This window comes from Rana temporaria, chromosome 5, assembly GCF_905171775.1.
Source record: "Rana temporaria chromosome 5, aRanTem1.1, whole genome shotgun sequence".
In the NCBI taxonomy this organism is placed as follows: Eukaryota; Metazoa; Chordata; class Amphibia; order Anura; family Ranidae; genus Rana; species Rana temporaria.
Genome location: NC_053493.1, coordinates 1202434 through 1224754, shown reverse-complemented (window position 1 = coordinate 1224754; position 22321 = coordinate 1202434). Strand labels below are relative to the sequence as shown.

Genomic DNA, 22321 nt, shown 5'->3' with positions numbered 1-22321 from the left:
ATTGATCAGACGGGAGATAGAGATACAAAGTAACATTGTTTATAAACATTGATCAGACAGGAGATGGAGAGATACAAAGTAACATTGTTTATAAACATTGATCAGACGGGAGATAGAGAGATACAAAGTAACATTGTTTATAAACATTGATCAGACGGGAGATAGAGAGATACAAAGTAACAGTGTTTATAAACATCGATCAGACAGGAGAGAGAGAGATACAAAGTAACATTGTTTATAAACATTGATCAGACAGGAGATAGAGAGATACAAAGTAACATTGTTTATAAACATTGATCAGACGGGAGATAGAGAGATACAAAGTAACATTGTTTATAAACATTGATCAGACAGGAGATAGAGAGATACAAAGTAACATTGTTTATAAACATTGATCAGATGGGAGATGGAGAGATACAAAGTAACATTGTTTATAAACATTGATCAGACGGGAGATAGAGAGATACAAAGTAACATTGTTTATAAACATTGATCAGACAGGAGATAGAGAGATACAAAGTAACATTGTTTATAAACATTGATCAGACGGGAGATAGAGATACAAAGTAACATTGTTTATAAACATTGATCAGACGGGAGATAGAGATACAAAGTAACATTGTTTATAAACATTGATCAGACGGGAGATAGAGATACAAAGTAACATTGTTTATAAACATTGATCAGATGGGAGATGGAGAGATACAAAGTAACATTGTTTATAAACATTGATCAGACGGGAGATAGAGAGATACAAAGTAACATTGTTTATAAACATTGATCAGACGGGAGATAGAGATACAAAGTAACATTGTTTATAAACATTGATCAGACGGGAGATAGAGAGATACAAAGTAACATTGTTTATAAACATTGATCAGACGGGAGATAGAGAGATACAAAGTAACATTGTTTATAAACATTGATCAGACGGGAGATAGAGAGATACAAAGTAACATTGTTTATAAACATTGATCAGACAGGAGATAGAGAGATACAAAGTAACATTGGTTCCATTGTTTTGTATAATGGCCATGTCATGTTCAGGGCAGTCTTCACAAATTTGGGGGCCCCTTACACAGCTTTAGGCAGGGCCCCATGAAGCAGAGAACCGGGGGGGGGGGGACCATTGGGCCCCTTACAAGTGTAATGCAAAAAAATAAAGGGAGGGCCGGCCGGGCCTGTAAGGGGACCTGGGGACCTCCGGGCCCCTTATAGGTGTAATGCCTGTACCCCCCTGATGGTGGCCCTGGTCATGGTATTGGAGAATCAGTAGGCCCGTAGTAGAAGTGTAGCGCTTGCTCTGGCCTGTAGGGGGGCGAGAGGTGAACTGGTTAAATATATGTAAATATTTCGGAACCTCCATATTGAATCTTTAGAATTTGTTTCCTTGTTTAGCCAATCACAGCGAGTCATTCTAAACAGGTCATTCCTGCTCTTCGCGGTGAGGGTCGGTTCCATTGATTGGTGGTAGGACCGGCGTGCGCGGGGTTAATCCGTCCCGGGGATTCCCCCCCCCCCCCCCCCCCCGCGCACTTTTCAGAAATCCTTGAACTGGTAATTTATTTTTTTCTCGTCGGACTTGCGAAGCGCGTCGAGCAATTTATTAATGTCAATCTGTTCTCTGGCGGAGACCTTTATCCCCGAAACTCTTGCACTGTAAATAACGGCGTTTTCATAAAACATTTTTATTGTCGCGCACAAAGGCGGCGGCGGGCGCTTCTCAGAAATGCCGACTCATCGATCCTTGGTGTCACTGACATCTCCTTCCTGTAATGAATACATCTCCCCCATTATCATGCGCGTTAGAGACGGACGGAGCGAGGGATGATTAATATACCTTGTCTGTGCTAAACAAACACAACACGAGACCGCCGGCTCATTACAGGAAGAGTTCTGCGTGCCGACACCGGGACCGCTATGGTGCCACCGCCGGCAGCGGGTTCACGGGCAACCGATTCACGGGCAGCCGATTCACGGGCAACCGATTCACGGGCAACCGATTCACGGGTAGCCAATTCACAGGCAGCCCCTCCAGGACTCACAATAGTTCTGTCACATGTCTCACAATGTAGAAACATTGAAAAAAAAAATTCAGAAATATAGATACAAACATTGTTTATAAACATTGATCAGACGGGAGATAGAGAGATACAAAGTAACATTGTTTATAAACATTGATCAGACAGGAGATAGAGAGATACAAAGTAACATTGTTTATAAACATTGATCAGACAGGAGATAGAGATACAAAGTAACATTGTTTATAAACATTGATCAGACGGGAGATAGAGAGATACAAAGTAACATTGTTTATAAACATTGATCAGACGGAGATAGAGAGATACAAAGTAACATTGTTTATAAACATCGATCAGACAGGAGATAGAGAGATACAAAGTAACATTGTTTATAAACATTGATCAGACGGGAGATAGAGAGATACAAAGTAACATTGTTTATAAACTTTGATCAGACGGGAGATAGAGAGATACAAAGTAACATTGTTTATAAACATTGATCAGACGGGAGATAGAGAGATACAAAGTAACATTGTTTATAAACATTGATCAGACGGGAGATAGAGAGATACAAAGTAACATTGTTTATTAACATTGATCAGACAGGAGATAGAGATACAAAGTAACATTGTTTATAAACATCGATCAGACAAGAGATAGAGATACAAAGTAACATTGTTTATAAACATTGATCAGACGGGAGATAGAGATACAAAGTAACATTGTTTATAAACATTGATCAGACAGGAGAGAGAGAGATACAAAGTAACATTGTTTATAAACATTGATCAGACAGGAGATAGAGAGATACAAAGTAACATTGTTTATAAACATTGATCAGACAGGAGATAGAGAGATACAAAGTAACATTGTTTATAAACATTGATCAGACAGGAGATAGAGATACAAAGTAACATTGTTTATAAACATTGATCAGACGGGAGATAGAGAGATACAAAGTAACATTGTTTATAAACATTGATCAGACGGAGATAGAGAGATACAAAATAACATTGTTTATAAACATCGATCAGACAGGAGATAGAGAGATACAAAGTAACATTGTTTATAAACATTGATCAGACGGGAGATAGAGAGATACAAAGTAACATTGTTTATAAACTTTGATCAGACGGGAGATAGAGAGATACAAAGTAACATTGTTTATAAACATTGATCAGACGGGAGATAGAGAGATACAAAGTAACATTGTTTATAAACATTGATCAGACGGGAGATAGAGAGATACAAAGTAACATTGTTTATTAACATTGATCAGACAGGAGATAGAGATACAAAGTAACATTGTTTATAAACATCGATCAGACAAGAGATAGAGATACAAAGTAACATTGTTTATAAACATTGATCAGACGGGAGATAGAGATACAAAGTAACATTGTTTATAAACATTGATCAGACAGGAGATAGAGATACAAAGTAACATTGTTTATAAACATTGATCAGACAGGAGATAGAGAGATACAAAGTAACATTGTTTATAAACATTGATCAGACGGGAGATAGAGAGATACAAAGTAACATTGTTTATAAACATTGATCAGACGGGAGATGGAGAGATACAAAGTAACATTGTTTATAAACATTGATCAGACAGGAGATAGAGAGATACAAAGTAACATTGGCCCGGATTCAGAGAGCAATTGCGCCTGCGTAACCATAGGTTACGCAGCGCAATTGCTTACTTGCTCCGGCGTTACGAATGCTCCTGATTCAGGAACATCGTAACGCCGACTGCAGCCTAAAATCTGCGTGGCATAAGGCTCTTATGCCACGCATATCTTAGGCTGCATTCTTGCGATGACCGCTAGGGGGCGCTCCCATTGTGATCAGCGTATAGTATGCAAATTGCACACTAACGGCGATTCACAAAGTTGCGCGGGCCCTGCGTACGCAAGGTACGGAGTTTCCGTACGGCGTCTTTAGCGTAAGGCTGCCCCTTCTAATAGTAGGGGCAGCCAATGCTAAAGTATACCCGCCCTTCCCGCGTTGCGACGTTCAAATTTTACGTCGTTTGCGTAAGTGATTCGTGAATGGCGCTGGACGCCATTCACGTTCACTTTGAAGCAAATGACGTCCTTGCGACGTCATTTGCCGCAATGCACATCAGGAAAGTTTCCCGATGGAGCATGCGCTCTACGCTCGGCGCGGGAGCGCGCCTAATTTAAATGATTCCCGCCCCCTACGGGATCATTTAAATTGCGTGCTCTAGCGCCGGGCAATTTTGCCGGCGCGCCCGCGCAATTCACGGAGCTTCTGCTCTGTGAATCAAGGGCAGCAGAGCAAATTTGTGGGGGCGCAAGGCAAAATCGTTGCCCTGCGCCTCCATAAATATTGCGCAAATATTGTTTATAAACATTGCTCAGACGGGAGATAGAGAGATACAAAGTAACACTGTTTATAAACATTGATCAGACAGGTATCTCTTGGATCCGGCCCCTCGAGAGACTCGTATTTCTGGGATCCGGCCCTTTGAGAGACTCGTATCTCTGGGATCCGGCCCCTCGAGAGACTCGTATTTCTGGGATCCGGCCCTTTGAGAGACTCGTACCTCTGGGATCCTGCCCCTCGAGAGACTTGTATTTCTGAGATTCGGCCCCATGAGAGACTCGTATCTCTTGGGATCCCGGCCCCTCGAGAGACTCGTATCTCTGGGTTCCGGCCACTCGAGAGACTTGTATCTCTGGCATCCGGCCCCTTGAGAGACTCGTATCTCTGGGATCCAGCCCCTTGAGAGACTCGTATCTCTGGTATCCGGCCCCTCGAGAGACTCGTATCTCTGGTATCCGGCCCCTTGAGAGACTCGTATCTCTGGGATCCGGCTCCATGAGAGACTCGTATCTCTGGGATCCGGCCCCTCGAGAGACTCGTATCTCTGGGATCCGGCCCCTCGAGAGACTCGTATCTCTTGGGATCCGGCCCCTTGAGAGACTCGTATCTCTGGGATCCGGCCCCTTGAGAGACTCGTATCTCTTGGGATCCAGCCCCTCGAGAGACTAGTATCTCTTGGGATCCGGCCCCTCGAGAGACTCGTATCTCTGGGATCCGGCCCCTCGAGAGACTCGTATTTCTGAGATTCGGCCCCATGAGAGACTCGTATCTCTTGGGATCCGGCCCCTCGAGAGACTCGTATTTCTGGGATCCGGCCCTTTGAGAGACTCGTACCTCTGGGATCCTGCCCCTCGAGAGACTTGTATTTCTGAGATTCGGCCCCATGAGAGACTCGTATCTCTTGGGATCCCGGCCCCTCGAGAGACTCGTATCTCTGGGTTCCGGCCACTCGAGAGACTTGTATCTCTGGCATCCGGCCCCTTGAGAGACTCGTATCTCTGGGATCCAGCCCCTTGAGAGACTCGTATCTCTGGTATCCGGCCCCTCGAGAGACTCGTATCTCTGGTATCCGGCCCCTTGAGAGACTCGTATCTCTGGGATCCGGCTCCATGAGAGACTCGTATCTCTGGGATCCGGCCCCTCGAGAGACTCGTATCTCTGGGATCCGGCCCCTCGAGAGACTAGTATCTCTTGGGATCCGGCCCCTCGAGAGACTCGTATCTCTGGGATCCGGCCCCTCGAGAGACTCGTATTTCTGAGATTCGGCCCCATGAGAGACTCGTATCTCTTGGGATCCGGCCCCTCGAGAGACTCGTATTTCTGGGATCCGGCCCCATGAGAGACTCGTATCTCTGGGATCCGGCCCCTTGAGAGACTCGTATCTTTGGCATCCGGCCCCTTGAGGGACTCGTATCTCTGGCATCCGGCCCCTTGAGAGACTCGTATCTCTTGGGATCCGGCCCCTTGAGAGACTCGTATCTCTGGGACCTGGCCCCTTGAGAGACTCGTATCTCTGGGATCCGGCCCCTCGAGAGACTCGTATCTCTGGGATCCCGCCCCTTGAAAGACTCGTATTTCTGGGATCTGGCCCCTTGAGAGACTCGTATCTCTGGGATCTGGCCCCTTGAGAGACTCGTATCTCTTGGATCCGGCCCCATTCGAGAGACTCGTATCTCTGGGGTCCGGCCCCTCTAGAGATTCGTAATCCTGGGGTCCGGCCCCTCGAGAGACTCGTATTTCTGGGATCCGGCCCCTCGAGAGACTCGTATCTCTGGGATCCGGCCCCTCGAGAGACTCGTATCTCTGGGGTCCGGCCCCTCGAGAGACTCGTAATCCTGGGGTCCGGCCCCTCGAGAGACTCTTATCTCTGGGATCCGGCCCCTCGAGAGACTCGTATCTCTGGCATCCGGCCCATCGAGAGACTCGTATCTCTGGGATCCGGCCCCTTTGAAAGACTTGTTTTTCTGGGATCCGGCACCTCGAGAGACTCGTATCTCTTGGGATCCGGCCCCTTGAGAGACTCGTATCTCTGGGATCCGGCCCCTTGAGAGACTCGTATCTCTGGGATCCGGCCCCTCGAGAGACTCGTATCTCTGGGATCCGGCCCCTTGAGAGACTCGTATCTCTGGGATCCGGCCCCTCGAGAGACTCGTAACTCTGCGATCCGGCCCCTCGAGAAACTCATATCTCTGGGATCCGGCCCCTTGAGAGATTCGTATCTCTGGGATCCGGCCCCTTGAGAGACTCGTATTTCTTGGATCCGGCTTCTCGAGAGACTCGTATTTCTTGGATCCGGCTTCTCGAGAGACTCGTATTTCTTGGATCCGGCTTCTCGAGAGACTCGTATTTCTTGGATCCGGCCCCATGAGAGACTCGTATCTCTGGTATCCGGCCCCTTGAGAGACTCTTATCTCTGGGATCCGGCCCCTTGAGAGACTCGTATCTCTGGGATCCGGCCCCTTAAGAGACTCGTATTTCTGGGATCAGGCCCCATGAGAGACTCGTATCTCTGGGATCCGGCCCCTTGAGAGACTCGTATCTCTGGGATCCGGCCCCTCGAGAGACTCGTATCTCTGGGATCCGGCCCCTCGAGAGACGTGTATCTCTGGGATCATCTTGATTCCGTTCCTGTGCCAATTACGGGACTGGTTTTGGTTCTTGGACTTCACCATTATGGATTCCCAATGTCTGCCAGAGAGAGAGATCGCGGTGCGCGCCGGGAGAAGAGAACATCCGGAGAACGCATCCCAATTATTGACTTTAATGCAAAATCGCATCCCATTTACTTCAATGCAAAAACCTTGCCAAATTATTTAATTAACAGTTAAAAATAAATGTCCGTTTCGGTTTTTGGCCAAGTGCGTCCTGAACTTCCATTTTGGGGCGCCACTATTCAGGACTGCGGTGGCCGGTCATCCATGTCCACCTATTGTCCTCATGTAAATGTTGTGTTTTCGCTGGAACGTCCGTATCCTTCAATGACTTCCTGGAATTGATTTCATGGAAGATTAGCAGGAAATCCATTGTTTCTGTAGATCAGTGGCCACCATTGATCTGTTATCCTCCCCATGAGCCAAGCTTTGGATAAAGAAGACTCAATTCACAAAGATAACACACCAGGATAAGGTGACAGTTATTTTCAGCCAATGAGAATTGAAAATCAGTCACATGGCTACATTAGAGTTCCTTATCCTTGTAGCCAGGGCAGCCATCACAAATTTTGGGGCTCCTTACACAGCTTTAGGCAGGGCCCCCCTGGAGCAGAGAACCAGGGGGGAGGGGCCCTCCTCTCTCCTGCCGCAAGTTGCTAAAGGTGGGGGGTCAGAAGAAATAAAAGAAGACGGGGGGGTCTGCCACGAGTTGCTAAAGGTGGGGGGTCAGAAAAAAATATTAAATGAAAAAAAAAATGGGGGACGGGCCCCCGTCGCGAGTTGCTAAAGGTAGGGGGTCAGAAGAAAAAAATATGAAAAAATAAACGGGGGGCAGGCCCCTGTCGCAAGTTGCTAAAGGTGGAGGGGTCAGACGAAAAAAAAAATTAAAACTAAAAGAAAACAGGGGAGCGGGCCCCTGCCTCTAGTTTCTAAAGGTGGGGGGGGTCAGAAGAAAAAAAAATGGGGGGCGGGCCCCCGTCGCGAGTTGCTAAAGGTAGGGGGTCAGAAGAAAAAAATATGAAAAAATAAACGGGGGGCAGGCCCCTGTCGCAAGTTGCTAAAGGTGAGGGGGTCAGACAAAAAAAATAATTAAAAACAAAAAAAAACAGGGGAGCGGGCCCCTGCCTTGAGTTAATAAAGGTGGGGGGCAGACAAAAAAAACGGGGGGGGGCGTCCAGGTCCCTGGGGACCATCAGGCCCCTTACAAGTGTAATGCCTGTACCCCCCTGATGGTGGCCCTGCTTGTAGCACCCAGAGATAGTGTCCATTTCCTGGTGCCCCTAATTCCAACTCTGAGGACACAATAGTGACATAGGGGCCAGCATAGACGTGCGCATAGGGTGTGCCGGCTGTGCCTGGGCACACCCTAATCCCCAAACATTAGCATTATCCAGGGGCAGCACCTGGTGGGTTGTTGGGGGGTGCCAGTGGCCAGGGTAAAGTCCCAATTATATTAAAGGCTAGGTTCAACCATAGGAACACATTACACCCGTATTTAGGATGTAATGCAGTGGCGGTGCGTACATAGTGGGCGCAGGAGCGCCGCCCCCTCTCTCCTGCACCCGTCACTCAACAATACATAGATTCATGCATTGCATGAATCTATGTATTGTCGCCGCTACCGCCCCCTATTCAGGTGTCCGGCCCCCTGGTGAGCACCGGCCATCTGAATAACAGCCGTGGGCGTGTTTTGGAAGTGTCTATCAGAGCCACAACCCTGTGGGCTCTAATCGGCTTCCAAATAGTTAACAGGGTGTGCGTTCCCTGGTTAACACTGACAGGCGTCTCAGCCAATCAGGTGCACCGGGTGTGTATACCGGTCACCTGATTGGCTGAAGTGACATCGAGGGCGGGAGAAAACATTGAGGGATCGTGGAGGAGGAAGGCTGCCCCGAGAAAGGTAAGTGCCGTGCGGGGGGGCAAACTGGCGGCATTGTATGGGGCAAACTGGCGGCATTTTACAGGGCAAACTGGCGGCATTTTACGGGGCAAACTGGCGGCATTTTACAGGCAAACTGGTGGCATTTTACGGGGCAAACTGGCGGCATTTTATGGGCAAACTGGTGGCATTTTTACAGGGCAAACTGGTGGCATTTTACGGGCAAACTGGTGGTATTTTACGGGGGCAAACTGGCGGCATTTTACGGGCAAACTGGTGGCATTTTACGGGGCAAACTGGTGGTATTTTACAGGGCAAACTGGTGGTATTTTACGGGGGAAACTGGTGGCATTTTACGGGCAAACTGGTGGCATTTTACATGGCAAACTGGCGGCATTTTACGGGGCAAACTGGCGTAATTTTACGGGGCAAACTGGCGTCATTTTACGGGGCAAACTGGCGTCATTTTACGGGGCAAACTGGCGTCATTTTACGGGGCAAACTGGTGGTATTTTACGGGGGAAAACTGGCGACAATTCATGGGCACAGTGGCTGCGTTTGATGGCACAGTGGTGATAATTGAAGGGCACAGTGGCTGCGTTTGATGGCACAGTGGCGACAATTGATGGGCACAGTGGCTGCATTTGATGGCACAGTGGCTGCATTTGATGGCACAGTGGCTGCATTTGATGGCACAGTGGCGACAATTGATGGGCACAGTGGCTGCGTTTGATGGCACAGTGGTGACAATTGATGGGCACAGTGAGGCTGCAATTGATGTGTTTTTTTTTCCGTTTGTTTGCGCCCCCCAAAAAATTTGGAGCACCAGCCGCCACTGGTGTAATGTAATATGGTCCCAATCAACTGGCTCCCACCACCACAGCCTCCTCCCTGTGACAGCAGGTGGCATTCATGTGTGTTTAATCTTTGGGGTGCACATCCTAATGCCATAGGCTGTGCACAATTATGGGGGCCAGCAGATCAAACCACTGAGAACAGCGGGGGGACCGGGAATCTGACACTTTCTGATGATTCTTCCTCCTCGGTACTGTGGGGATCGGTGGGGCGAGGAGTAGAAGACACAAGTATGGAAGTTCCTCGTTTCGGGGAGCCCTTTCGTTTTTAGGTTTCATCCACAGATTCTCTTTATTGTTCCCTCTGATGTAATTTGCGGAATTACTGACAGAGAGTTCTCTCAGCTCTCCAGCAGGCAAGGCTCCTGATCTCTTTTTAATCGATCAGACCTTAACCTAATTAATACCACTGACATAAATAGATTTCCTGGAAAAGATCGTTCTTTGGATTTTTAAATTGGCCTTTCTAAATGTAATTCTCTGCAGATCAATGGCAGGAACAGTCTTATCCAACTGACTTTTTATTTTATTTTTACGAAAGTAGATGTTTGGCCTTAAAGTATCGAGTCCCAAAAGTTTTCTTTTACTTTATATCCAAACCGAAGATTTGTTATAAAGCCAAAATCAATGTTCAGTCAAAAACGATATCTAGTAGTCGGTCTCATTCCTCTGGACTTGTTCTGGATTGTTGAAGACGTTTTGTAGCTGTCAGGAACCATGAATCAGACCGAGACAGAAGTACAGGTAAATCACACTTGTTGAATAATAATAATAAAAAGATAAACAGAGTAAGCGCAGTCAAAACATAACCAGAGTTCAGGAACCGGATTGGATGGTCAGCCAAGCCAAATGTCAGAGAGCCAGAGATAAACGTAGTAGAACAGCAAGCAGGATCTGGAGCCAAAAGGAACGTCAGCCAAGCAAGTCTTCAACAGAAACGCAGGAGAGAGTCTCTGTGATGTTGACCAAGGCGAAGGCAAAGAGCAAGTGAACTGAAAGGCTTAAGTAGGCAGGACTGATGAGCAGGATCATCAACAGGTGAGTCACTGTGGAGAGATAGGAGCTGGCAATTAGCCGACAGCTGAGTGGCCAGCTCAAAGAGAGGGCTGAGCCCAGACCTGACAGTAGCTTCTCCAAGCCACCTCTGCAGTTCTAACGAGTGTCAGGAACACACCCAAGGATGGGACTGAGTACCTAGAATAAGGTGGGCTCCCACAACTTGAACACCTCCCATCCTGTCCTGTTTTTGGAAAATCATCATCTGCCTTGACACATTCCACAGTGATTGGATGAAGGTGCCGGGGCTTCCTGCTTGGACATAAATGTTGGGGTCTCTTCCCAACACTCATTACAACTGTAGAAGTGAATGGAGAATCTACAACATTTCTCCAACATCAATCAACATTGTCCAAGGACTGAATGGGTCTTTGTAGACGTTGGTTGTCCATTCTGTTATTGGACAAGTAACATCTACACATCCCATGGTGATTGGATGAAGGTGTTGTGGCTCCCTGTGTGGACACAAATGTCGGGGTATCTTCCTGACATTCATTACAACTGAAGAAGTGGATTAGATAATCCACAACATCTCTTTACCATCAACCAACATTGTCCAAGGACAAAATGGGTTCTTGTAGATGAGTGGCCTCCAAACTGCGGCCCGTGAGATGGATGTGACCTTTGCTTGCCTTTATCTGACTCTTGGGGCATTATTTCTCCCACTGTTTCGAGACACTATTCTGACATCTGATACCAACAATGGGGCACCATTCCTCCGACCGACACCAATGATGGGGAACTATTTTTCGATATGTCGCCACTATTACTCCCACTGACACCAAATGTGGGAACGTTTACTCCCACTGATGCCCAGAAAATGTCTCCTAAAGTCTGAAGGACAATAAATCTGCCTTTTGTTTAGAAAGTTTGTATACCCCGGTTGTAGATGATGTTTATCTATCCTGTTTTTGGACAATCAACATCTACACATCCCACGGTGGTTGGATGAAGATGTTGGGGCTCCATGTGTGGATATAAATGTTGGGGGTCTTTTCTGACACTCATTAGAACTTAAGAAGTGTCTTGGAGAAGCTACAACAGGCGGGTTAATCAGATCCTGTCTAAATTGGCCCTAATATGTGTATGTAAGCGCGTCGGGATCCTACAGGGTAAATGACCGCGCTATATCAAGATGCAACTCAACTCGAGGGCCCGGATTTACAAAGCACTTGCGCCGACATCTCCAGATACGCCGCGTAAGTGCAAATATGCGCCGTCGTATCTGTGCGCCCGACCCACAAACTGAGATGCGCCTAAAAACAGGCTTCATCTCGCCGACGTAACTTGCCTACGCCGGCGTAGGGTGGGCACACATTTACGCTGGGCGCATATTTACGCTCACATTGATCAGCCATTGAAATATGCAAATGAGGAAAATACGCTGATTCACGAATGTACGTGCGCCCAAGTTATACATCCGGCGTAAAGTTATGCCCCATAAAGGAGGTGTAACTCAGCAGCATCCATGCAAAGGGCTGCACCAGGGAACACAAGCCGGCGTAATTTACGTTGGACGTGTGTGACTGGGCGTAGATTATGTTCAGGGCGTACGCAGTGATCCGGCGTATTTTAGGCAGTTGTTCCGACGTGGTTGTGAGCATGCGCACGGGGATGCGTCCACGTCCCGGCGCATGCACAGTTCGTTATACGTATCTGTCTGGCGCTCGGCCCATGATTTGCATGGGGTCACGGCTCATTTGCATGGCTCACGCCCACTTCCACCTACGCCAGCTTACGCCTTAGAAACCCAGCGCAGTTTTGGGAGCACTGGCTTTGTGAATTCCGTGCTTGCCTCTCTGCGCTGCGTCGGCGTAGCGTATATTATTTGCGCTACGGCGGCATGTGCGCCGATGTCTGTGAATCTGGGCCAATATCTCCAACTATTAATAAACATTCTCCAAAGACAGAATTAGTCCTTGTAGATGTTGATTATCCATCCTATTTGTGTACAAACAACACCTACACATCTCATGGTGATTGGAAGGTGTCGGGGCTCCCTGTGTGGATACAATTGTTGGGGTCTCTTCCTGACACTCATTACAACCAAAGAATGGAGAACCTATAACATCTCTTCAACATCAACCAACATTGTGCAAGGAGAGAGTGGGTTCTTGAAGATGTTGGTTGTCCATTCTGTTATTGGACAAGAAACATCTACACATTCCACGACAATTAGGTGAGTCCTGGAATGACCATGGTTGGTGGCAACTGCATATTAACAACCATAGTTGGGGGCAACACCATAGTAATGACCTTGGTTGAGGGCAACTCCATATTAATGGACATTGGTGGGGGCAACTCCATGTTAATGACCATGGTTGGGGGCAATTTCATATTAACAGTAATGACCTTGGTTGAGAGCAACTCCATATTAACGGCCATGGCTGGGTGCAACTCCATGTTAATGGCCATGGTTGGGGGGGCAACTCCATTTTAATGGCCATGATTAGGGGGGCAACTCCATATTGACAGCCATGGTTGGGGCAACGCCATATTAACGCCCATGGTTGAGGGGAAACTACATATTAACAACCATGGTTGGGGGCAACTCCATAGTAATGACCTTGGTTGAGGGCAACTCCATATTAATGGCCATGGCTGGGGGCAACTCCATGTTAATGTCCATGGTTGGGGGGCAACTCTATATTAACAGTCATGGTTGGGGAAACTTCATATGAACGGCTATGGTTGGGAGACAATTCCATATAAACAGCCATGTTTGGGGGCAGCTCCTAATTAACAGCCATGGTTGGGAGTATTTTTATATGAAGGGTCATGATTGGGGGACAGTTTCATATTAACGGCCATGGTTGGGGGCAGCTCCATATTTAACGATCATGGTTTGGGGCAGCTCCATAGTAGTGGCTACTGGGGCAAGAGCAACGTAATAGTAATGGCCATCAGCGGGAAGGGCAACACTATATTGATGTCCATGGTTTTGGAATGGGATGTCCGATAAGCTCTGTTGTGACGATCAGGTGACCACCAATTTTTGGACATATAGTTTACTTTCTATATCATTTTCTATCCACCAGATAAAGTCTGTCATTAAATTATGTGTCAGCTGCTAGAAGCAGATTATATCAAGAGGGTTTACAAATGGTTTGGTCACAGCGGACGCTCCACCATGTGGATTTGTTTTCAGATCTGCTTTGCATAGAGACATCAAATGGTCCCGTCTCCCCGACTGAAGCCTGGGTGAGAACTGTACGATGGATGGATCGCCTGCTGTACGAATTGTCAGAAACGTTCTCTGCGGATTTGTATCCGAGGCTTGAAAACAGGCTGGGCCATCTGCTGTAGAATTCGCTGAACCCAATGCGTGTCTTATTAATGAGATAAAAGGTCGCGGGGATTAATTAGGCAAATCCCACAGATACGCGGCGCAGTTCTCGGGGTGACTGCGTTGTTCTCTCTCTAGGATGGTCATCAATGGTCCCGAGTTATTTTTTGTTTTCATGTTTCAATTTTATGATTGTCATTTTTATGGGGACGTGGCTTGCATGCCAGTACATGGGCATGATTCAGAATGGGAATGTTGAGTAATATGGCACGCATTTAAAGAGAATGTTCACTGGTGTTGTATTTATTTTCTTTATTAGGATTAGGACTAAAAATAATGTAAAAAAATATTTTTAGTCAGCTTAATATGAAATATTAGCTATAAATATGCCTTCTTGTATCAGTTTCTTTTTTAAAGAGATCAATAGCTCAAGATGAATTTTAAACATCCCCAATTTCTCAAGGGGAGACTTTAACTACTTAAAGTCACATTTTTGGGACCATTATCATTTTTACAGTTATCAGTGCTATAAAAATGCACTGATTACTGTGAAAATGCCACTGACAGTGAAGGGGTTAACCACTAGGTGGCATCACTGATCGCTGCTCTCGATGAGAGGGAGCAGTCAATCAGTGGCAGTGTCACTAGGCAGAACAGGGAGAGGCATGTTTACACTTGCTTCTCCCCGTCCTGCAGCTCTGTGACCCGATCGTGGGACACTGGCGGACATCGAGTCCGCGGGTCCCCCCAGTCACGGTGCTCTCAGCAGGGGCGTGTGCACGCCCGCACGGCGGGAATTTCAAAGTGATGTAAATGTACGTTACTTTGCCCAGCCGTGTCAAAGTGACGTAAATGTACAGGAGCCGGTCGCTAACCGGCTAATCGGAGACAAGGCGTCTAAAGAAGGAAATCATCTGTTGTGCTGTTTCATTAGGTTACCCATAGTGCTTTTAGAATCCTTTATCTTGTATCTAAAGAGCCCCTACTACTTTGTTGTGCTGTTTCATTAGGTTACCCATAGTGCTTTTAGAATCCTTTATCTTGTATCTAAAGAGCCCCTACCACCTGCCCATGACAGTGCCTCCTGATAACCGACCTTCAAGGACTAGTCTATGCAGCTTGGCTGCCACCCCACCACAATGTCACAGTTCGTTGTCTTCTGAACCCCCCCGTGCTGCAGTCTGCAGCTGTTTCTGTTGCAGCGGAGTCTCTGCAGGATCTATCTGCTGTTTCTCACCTGAGCCCCATGCTTGATTCTTCCTGGGCTATACCCTTGCAATGGGTTTCTCCCTCCTTGGAAAACTGTCCGACAATTAAAGAGGTGTCTTGGAGAAGTTACGAAACATCTTCAGGATTACAGATCAAGTCCAATGGATTGTGACCAAGTACTATTGGCTTTACCATGACCTGGAGAAAATGAGACCCGTCACAGAAATATGTCCCAAAATGTATGGAGGGCGAGTGTTTAGGGGTTCTGCTTGTTCTCATTGAGAAGTGTTGCCGGACTGTTCCACTGATGTCTGAGAAAGCTAATTAAGCTGGCTGCTCAGTGCACTTGGGAGTTGTTGGCCTCTCTGAATATGTGGCCCCATGTTCCTATGCCCATTATCTCTGTTCCAATTATGATACCCGTTTACGACCTCTGCTGACCTTTGCTGTTTCTCAAAGATCCTTGTTATCCACCTGCCCTGACCCTTTCATGGTTTCATCGTGACCTTGCATGTTGATTTCTTACCATGCTTAGTTTTTATCAGCTGTTGCCAATTTGAGTCTTACTGATGGCCTTGCGGAGTGCTCTAGGAAACACTAGGAAGTTCCTTAGGCCCTGGCCGTGCCTCGGGCCAACATTCGAATGTCAACACAAAAGGTCCATTATTCCCGTGTTATGGGAGTTGTTGAGCAAAGACCTCCCGGAATATGTGTTCCCGTGCTCCTATGCAAATGATCTCCAGTTATGATTCCCGTTTACAACCTCTGCTGACCTTTGCTGTTTCTCGAAGATCCTTGTTATCTGCTTGCCTTGAGCATTTGACTGATCGCGACACTGCCTGCTGATTTAGTACCACACTTAATTTTTGTCAGCTGTTAAGTCTTAAAAAGGGCCACAACCTGGGAGCTATCCAAATCAAAAACCATCATCCCTTTTGGAGTGCGCTGGGGAACGCTAGGAAGTTTCTTAGACCTTAGACCCTAGGCCATGGTCTTCCCTTGGGCCTACGTTCGTATGGTAACACAAAAGGGCCATTATTTCTGTATTATGAGAGTCGTTGAGCAAAGACCTTTGAGCAAAGTCGTTGAGTCGTTGAGCAAAGATACCCGTTTACGACCTCTGCTGACCTTTGCTGTTTTTCAAAGATCTTTGTTATCCACTTTTATTGACCCTTTCACTGTTTGATCGGGACCTGGTGATTTTGTACCATGCTTCGTTTTTGTTAGCTGTTACCAGTTTGTGCCTTACCGAGGGCCACCAAGTAGGAGCCATCCAAAGCAAAATCCATCATCCCTTTTGGAGTGCTCTGGGGAACGCTAGGAAGTTTCTTAGACCTTAGACCCTAGGCCTTGGTCTTCCCTTGGGCCTACATTCGTATGGTAACACAAAAGGTCCATTATTTCTGTATCATGGGAGTCGTTGAGCAAAGATACCCGTTTACGACCTCTGCTGACCTTTGCTGTTTTTCAAATATCTTTGTTATCCACTTATATTGACCCTTTGACTGTTTGATCGGGACCTGCTGATTTCGTACCATGCTTCGTTTTTGTTAGCTGTTACCAGTTTGTGCTTTACCGAGGGCCACAAAGTAGGAGCCATCCAAAAACCCATCATCCCTTGCAGAGTGCTCTGGTGAACACTGGGAAGTTCTTCAAACCCTAGGCCATGGCCCTCTCTAGAGCCTACATTCATCTGCTAACACAGAAGTTCCATTACTTCCCTGTGTTGGGAGTTGTTGAGCAAAAACCTCCCAGAATATGTGTTCCCATGCTCCTATACCCACCATCTCTGTGTTCCAGTTTTGTTCTTCCTTACCAGGTTTTGCAAAGGTCAGGAGAGGCTGTAATGAGTATCAAAACTGGAACACAGAGATGGTGGGATAGGAGCATGGGAACACATATTCTGGGAGGTCTATGCTCAACAACTCCCAACACAGGGAAATAATGGAACTTCTGTGTTACCAGATGAATGTAGGCTCTATAGAGGGCCATGGCCAAGGGTCTGAAGAACTTCCCAGTGTTCACCAGAGCACTTCGCAAAGGGATGATGGGTTTTGCTTTGGATGGCTCCCAGGTTGTGGCCTTCAGTAAGACTCCAACTGGTAAAAGCTGACAAAAACGAAGCACGGTAGATGTGCAAAGGTCAGCAGAGGCTGTCTACCATGCTTCTTTTTTGTCAGCTTTTACCAGTTGGAGTCTTACTGAAGGCCGCAACCTGGGAGCCATCCAAAGCAAAACCCATCATCCCTTTGTGGAGTGCTCTGGGGAACACTAGGAAGTTCTTTGAACCCTAGGTCACGGTCCTCTCTAGAGCCTACATTCATCTAGTAACACAGAAGTTCTATTATGGGAGTTGTTGAGCATAGACCTCCCGGAATATGTGTTCCCGTGCTCCTATCCCACCATCTCTGTGTTCCAGTTTTGATACTCATTACAGCCTCTGCTGACCTTTTCCCCGGTAGGCCCAGCGTTGCAGGGGGAGACAGAAGAGGATCGGTGTCTGCAATAAGACAATACAGCCGGCCCTCCTGCTCAACAGGGGTCTCGGCCCCCCTTTTGAACTGATGGGGCCTGGGCTCAGTACAGGAGGGCTGGCTGTACTGCCTTATCTGCGGCCCTGGTCAGAGATAATGGAACGTCTTTGTTCCCAGATGACTGTAGGGCCTACCGGGGTTCATGGACCAGGGCCTAAAGAACTTCCCAGTGTTCACCAGAGCACTTCACAAGGAATGATGGGTTTTGCTTTGGATGGCTCCTAGGTTGTGGCCTTCAGTACAACTCAGCTGAGAAAAACAAAGCGTGGTAGGTAGGTTGGGCCCATTTACTGGCCTCTTCCTTTGCTGAATGAACACAGTGAGTGATTGGTATCAATCACCCTTGTGTTCATTCATCAACCGTTTACTATGCTTCAGTTTGTGAATGATCATGAAGCCTCAGAGCGCTTCCTATTCATGCATCTGTGCAGCTGAGGCTGTAGAGATAGGGACTGATAAATCTAAGTCCTCGGTCACTTTTCGGCCAGAGTCCACCCTAGGTACACCCCAGTATCAGATGATGTTGGACCTTTCCCATATGGAATATGTCACTGCCCCCCATCCCCCGCAGTTGGATGCTCAGGCCCAAGCGGGGGCCACATGTGGGCGGTCACCTGCTCCTCAATACCCAAAAGCCCCACGCCATTAAAGTAAGGCTGGCGCCATAATGATACGTACGCCGCCAAAGTGGGGGATGGTTGCGTCTCCTTCTCTGTAGATTTCCATCTTTGTGTGTCTGACGATGAGTGACAGCGCTATCTTATAAAGTGTTGGTTTCTTCTCGTTGTTAAGATAGCAAAACCGTTCAGCAGATTAAACGTCTCGCGTCTCCCCGCGAGGCGTTTTGACAGGCTGATCAATTGGCGGCGGCGATGAAACTGAAGCCTGTAAGTGCCTGAAAACTTTCCTATGGAGATGCCTCTTCTTTTTCTTTCTTTATTTACTTATAATGGAAAGTGACGGCGCCTTTATATTCAAAATGCAAACTTCTCCGCCAGCTCGCCGCTCCGGCGCAACAATTCAGAGTGACAGAATTCATTACAGACGCACAACTTTACAGGGAAATGTGTATCGGAGGCCAATGGCGGGCAGAGAAAATCGCGCACTCTCCCTTCAAGCCGTAGCGCGGAAATTGGCGGCGTTGTTGGGGAAGAGGCTTATTATGCAAATGGTTGTCAAGAGGGACATTGTTCAAAATTGGCCAAATTACTTCTCATCCTGTTTTCTACCTCTGTAAATATCTTCCTGCCGTACAGGTGAGTAAATGATCGATTACTTCCATCTTTTCTGCCCAACACTTTGATTGTGTTGACAGCGGCGGAGAGCGGCGGCTCTTTACTTGTCCTATTTGTGTCTGTCAGTTAACCTTCTTACGTCCGGGCCTTGTAAATAAACAGTCAGACAGCGCCCCCACCAGGGTGGGTGAAAGTACCTGTACATCCTTTCATTTACACGTGTGGGCATGGCAGGCATTACACAGCAGAGAGCACCAGCTAAAGGCACAGAGCGGATTGGGCTGGCTCTGTGCCATGTGATCACTGTGATGGCCAATTACAATGATCACCAATAACCCCTGTGGGACTCAGGAGCTTAGCTCAACCTGCTCCCTCTCCCAACAGGGACCCTGCAAATCACCTGCCCCTGTTGCTTCCACCCAACAAGGACTCGGCAGATAAGCTCTGTTTCCCAGCAGTTAATTAGCAGCATGGCTCACCCTACCCTTCCTGCCAACAGCTTTGCCCACCCTGCTCCCTCCTCCCAGCAGTGCACAGCCCACCCTGGTCCCTCCTCCCAGCAGTGCACAGCCCACCCTGGTCCCTCCTCCCAGCAGTGCACAGCCCACCCTGGTCCCTCCTCCCAGCAGTGCACAGCCCACCCTGCTCCCTCCTCCCAGCAGTGCACAGCCCACCCTGCTCCCTCCTCCCAGCAGTGCACAGCCCACCCTGCACCCTCCTCCCAGCAGTGCACAGCCCACCCTGCTCCCTCTTCCCAGCAGTGCACAGCCCACCCTGATCCCTCCTCCCAGAAGTGCACAGCCCACCCTGATCCCTCCTCCCAGAAGTGCACAGCCCACCCTGATCCCTACTCCCAGCAGTGCACAGCCCAACCTGCACCCTCCTCCCAGCAGTACACAGCCCACCCTGCTCCCTCCTCCCAGCAGTGCACAGCCCACCCTGCTCCCTCCTCCCAGCAGTGCACAGCCCACCCTGCACCCTCCTCCCAGCAGCACACAGCCCACCCTGCACCCTCCTCCCAGCAGCACACAGACCACCCTGCACCCTCCTCCCAGCAGTGCACAGCCCACCCTGCTCCCTCTTCCCAGCAGTGCACAGCCCACCCTGATCCCTCCTCCCAGAAGTGCACAGCCCACCCTGATCCCTCCTCCCAGAAGTGCACAGCCCACCCTGATCCCTACTCCCAGCAGCGCACAGCCCAACCTGCACCCTCCTCCCAGCAGTACACAGCCCACCCTGCTCCCTCCTCCCAGCAGTGCACAGCCCACCCTGCACCCTCCTCCCAGCAATGCACAGCCCACTCTGCACCCTCCTCCCAGCAGTGCACAGCCCACTCTGCACCCTCCTCCCAGCAGTGCACAGCCCACCCTGCACCCTCCTCTCAGCAGTGCACAGCCCACCCTGCACCCTCCTCTCAGCAGTGCACAGCCCACCCTGCTCCCTCCTCCCAGCAATGCACAGCCCACTCTGCACCCTCCTCCCAGCAGCACACAGACCACCCTGCACCCTCCTCCCAGCAGTGCACAGCCCACCCTGCACCCTCCTCTCAGCAGTGCACAGCCCACCCTGCACCCTCCTCTCAGCAGTGCACAGCCCACCCTGCTCCCTCCTCTCAGCAGTGCACAGCCCACCCTGCTCCCTCCTCTCAGCAGTACACAACCCACCCTGGTCCCTCCTCCCAGCAGCACACAGCCCACCCTGCACCCTCCTCCCAGCAGCACACAGCCCACCCTGCACCCTCCTCCCAGCAGCACACAGCCCACCCTGCACCCTCCTCCCAGCAGCGCACAGCCCACCCTGCACCCTCCTCCCAGCAGTACACAGCCCACCCTGCTCCCTCCTCCCAGCAGCACACAGCCCACCCTGCACCCTCCTCCCAGCAGCACACAGCCCACCCTGCACCCTCCTCCCAGCAGTGCACAGCCCACTCGGCACCCTCCTCCCAGCAGCACACAGCCCACCCTGCACCCTCCTCCCAGCAGCGCACAGCCCACCCTGCACCCTCCTCCCAACAGTGCACAGCCCACCCTGCACCCTCCTCCCAGCAGTGCACAGCCCACTCGGCACCCTCCTCCCAGCAGCACACAGCCCACCCTGCACCCTCCTCCCAGCAGCGCACAGCCCACCCTGCTCCCTCCTCCCAGCAGGCACACAGTGAACCATCCTCCCTCCTCCTAAGTGTACACAGCCCATCTTGCACCCTCCTCCCAGCAGTACACAGCGCACCCTGCACCCTCCTCCCAGCAGCACACAGCCCACCCTGCACCCTCCTCCCAGCAGTGCACAGCCCACCCTGCTCCCTCCTCCCAGCAGTACACAGCGCACCCTGCACCCTCCTCCCAGCAGCACACAGCCCACCCTGCACCCTCCTCCCAGCAGTGCACAGCCCACCCTGCTCCCTCCTCCCAGCAGCACACAGCCCACCCTGCACCCTCCTCCCAGCAGTACACAGCCCACCCTGCACCCTCCTCCCAGCAGTACACAGCCCACCCTGCACCCTCCTCCCAGCAGTGCACAGCCCACCCTGCTCCCTCCTCCCAGCAGTGCACAGCCCACCCTGCTCCCTCCTCCCAGCAGTGCACATTGTTGGCCATGGTTTTGGAATGGGATGTCCAACAAATTCATATAGCTGTGTTGGCCAAGAGCCCCCAACTTTTTGCCCATATATTGTATATAACTGCATTTATTGGTGTTTTATTTTATTTTCATTTGGCTGGAGTTTAGTTTTAAAGTGCTTGAAGCCAATTTTGGCATCTGGCATATTTCCGAGACCTTTAGATCTCCTCTACAAAGCAGCAAGGTTTCCTTCTCTCCTTGGACTTTGTATGCGACATTGGAAAGCAGAGCCGAGTTGTGCGGAAGCTTGTCAATGTCTTTCATGTTCGGAATTTCATTCTCTTGGTGAAGGGAGCTTTCCAGCGTTCGCTCAAGGCTGTGATTTGAAGCCACTCTAGGTTAACATATCCAAGCCTGGGCAGTGCGTCGCTGAAGGGCTTCGTCTTGCCAGCTCAAACAGTGTTGACGCTCCAACGATCTCGCTCGCCCAGCGACAAAGCCCTTCCTGTCTGCCTCTCATTATCGCCTTTTAGTGGTGTGCATCGTGCGCGGCAGTGTGGAGCGCTGACACACGCCATACTGAGCTCGGCGTCCACCTGCTCCGGCTCCTCTGATCCGCGAGCCAGAGCCGCGCTCTCAGTTGGAGACACAGAAGCAATTTTTTTTTTTAGGAAAGTCTTTCAGCCAA

The 22321-nt window shown here is 49.2% G+C and overlaps 1 protein-coding gene across 1 annotated transcript; it reads left to right on the top strand.

Annotated features, from left to right (window-relative positions):
- Positions 1–17298: 17298 nt before the first annotated feature.
- On the top strand, positions 17299–21255 carry LOC120939687 (basic proline-rich protein-like). The gene is made up of 2 exons (XM_040352019.1): positions 17299–17410; positions 19577–21255. Exons 1-2 carry the CDS (start codon positions 17299–17301, stop codon positions 21253–21255), a joined length of 1791 nt encoding a protein of 596 aa, XP_040207953.1.
- The last annotated feature ends 1066 nt before the right edge of the window (positions 21256–22321 follow it).

Coding starts and splice junctions, on each gene's coding strand:
- LOC120939687 (XM_040352019.1), top strand. CDS start 17,299: ATGGCCAAGGGTCTGAAGAACTTCCCAGTGTTCACCAGAGCACTTCGC. Junction 17,411..19,576: donor CTTCAGTAAGACTCCAACTG/GTAAAAGCTGAC, acceptor TCCTGCCAACAG/CTTTGCCCACCCTGCTCCCT.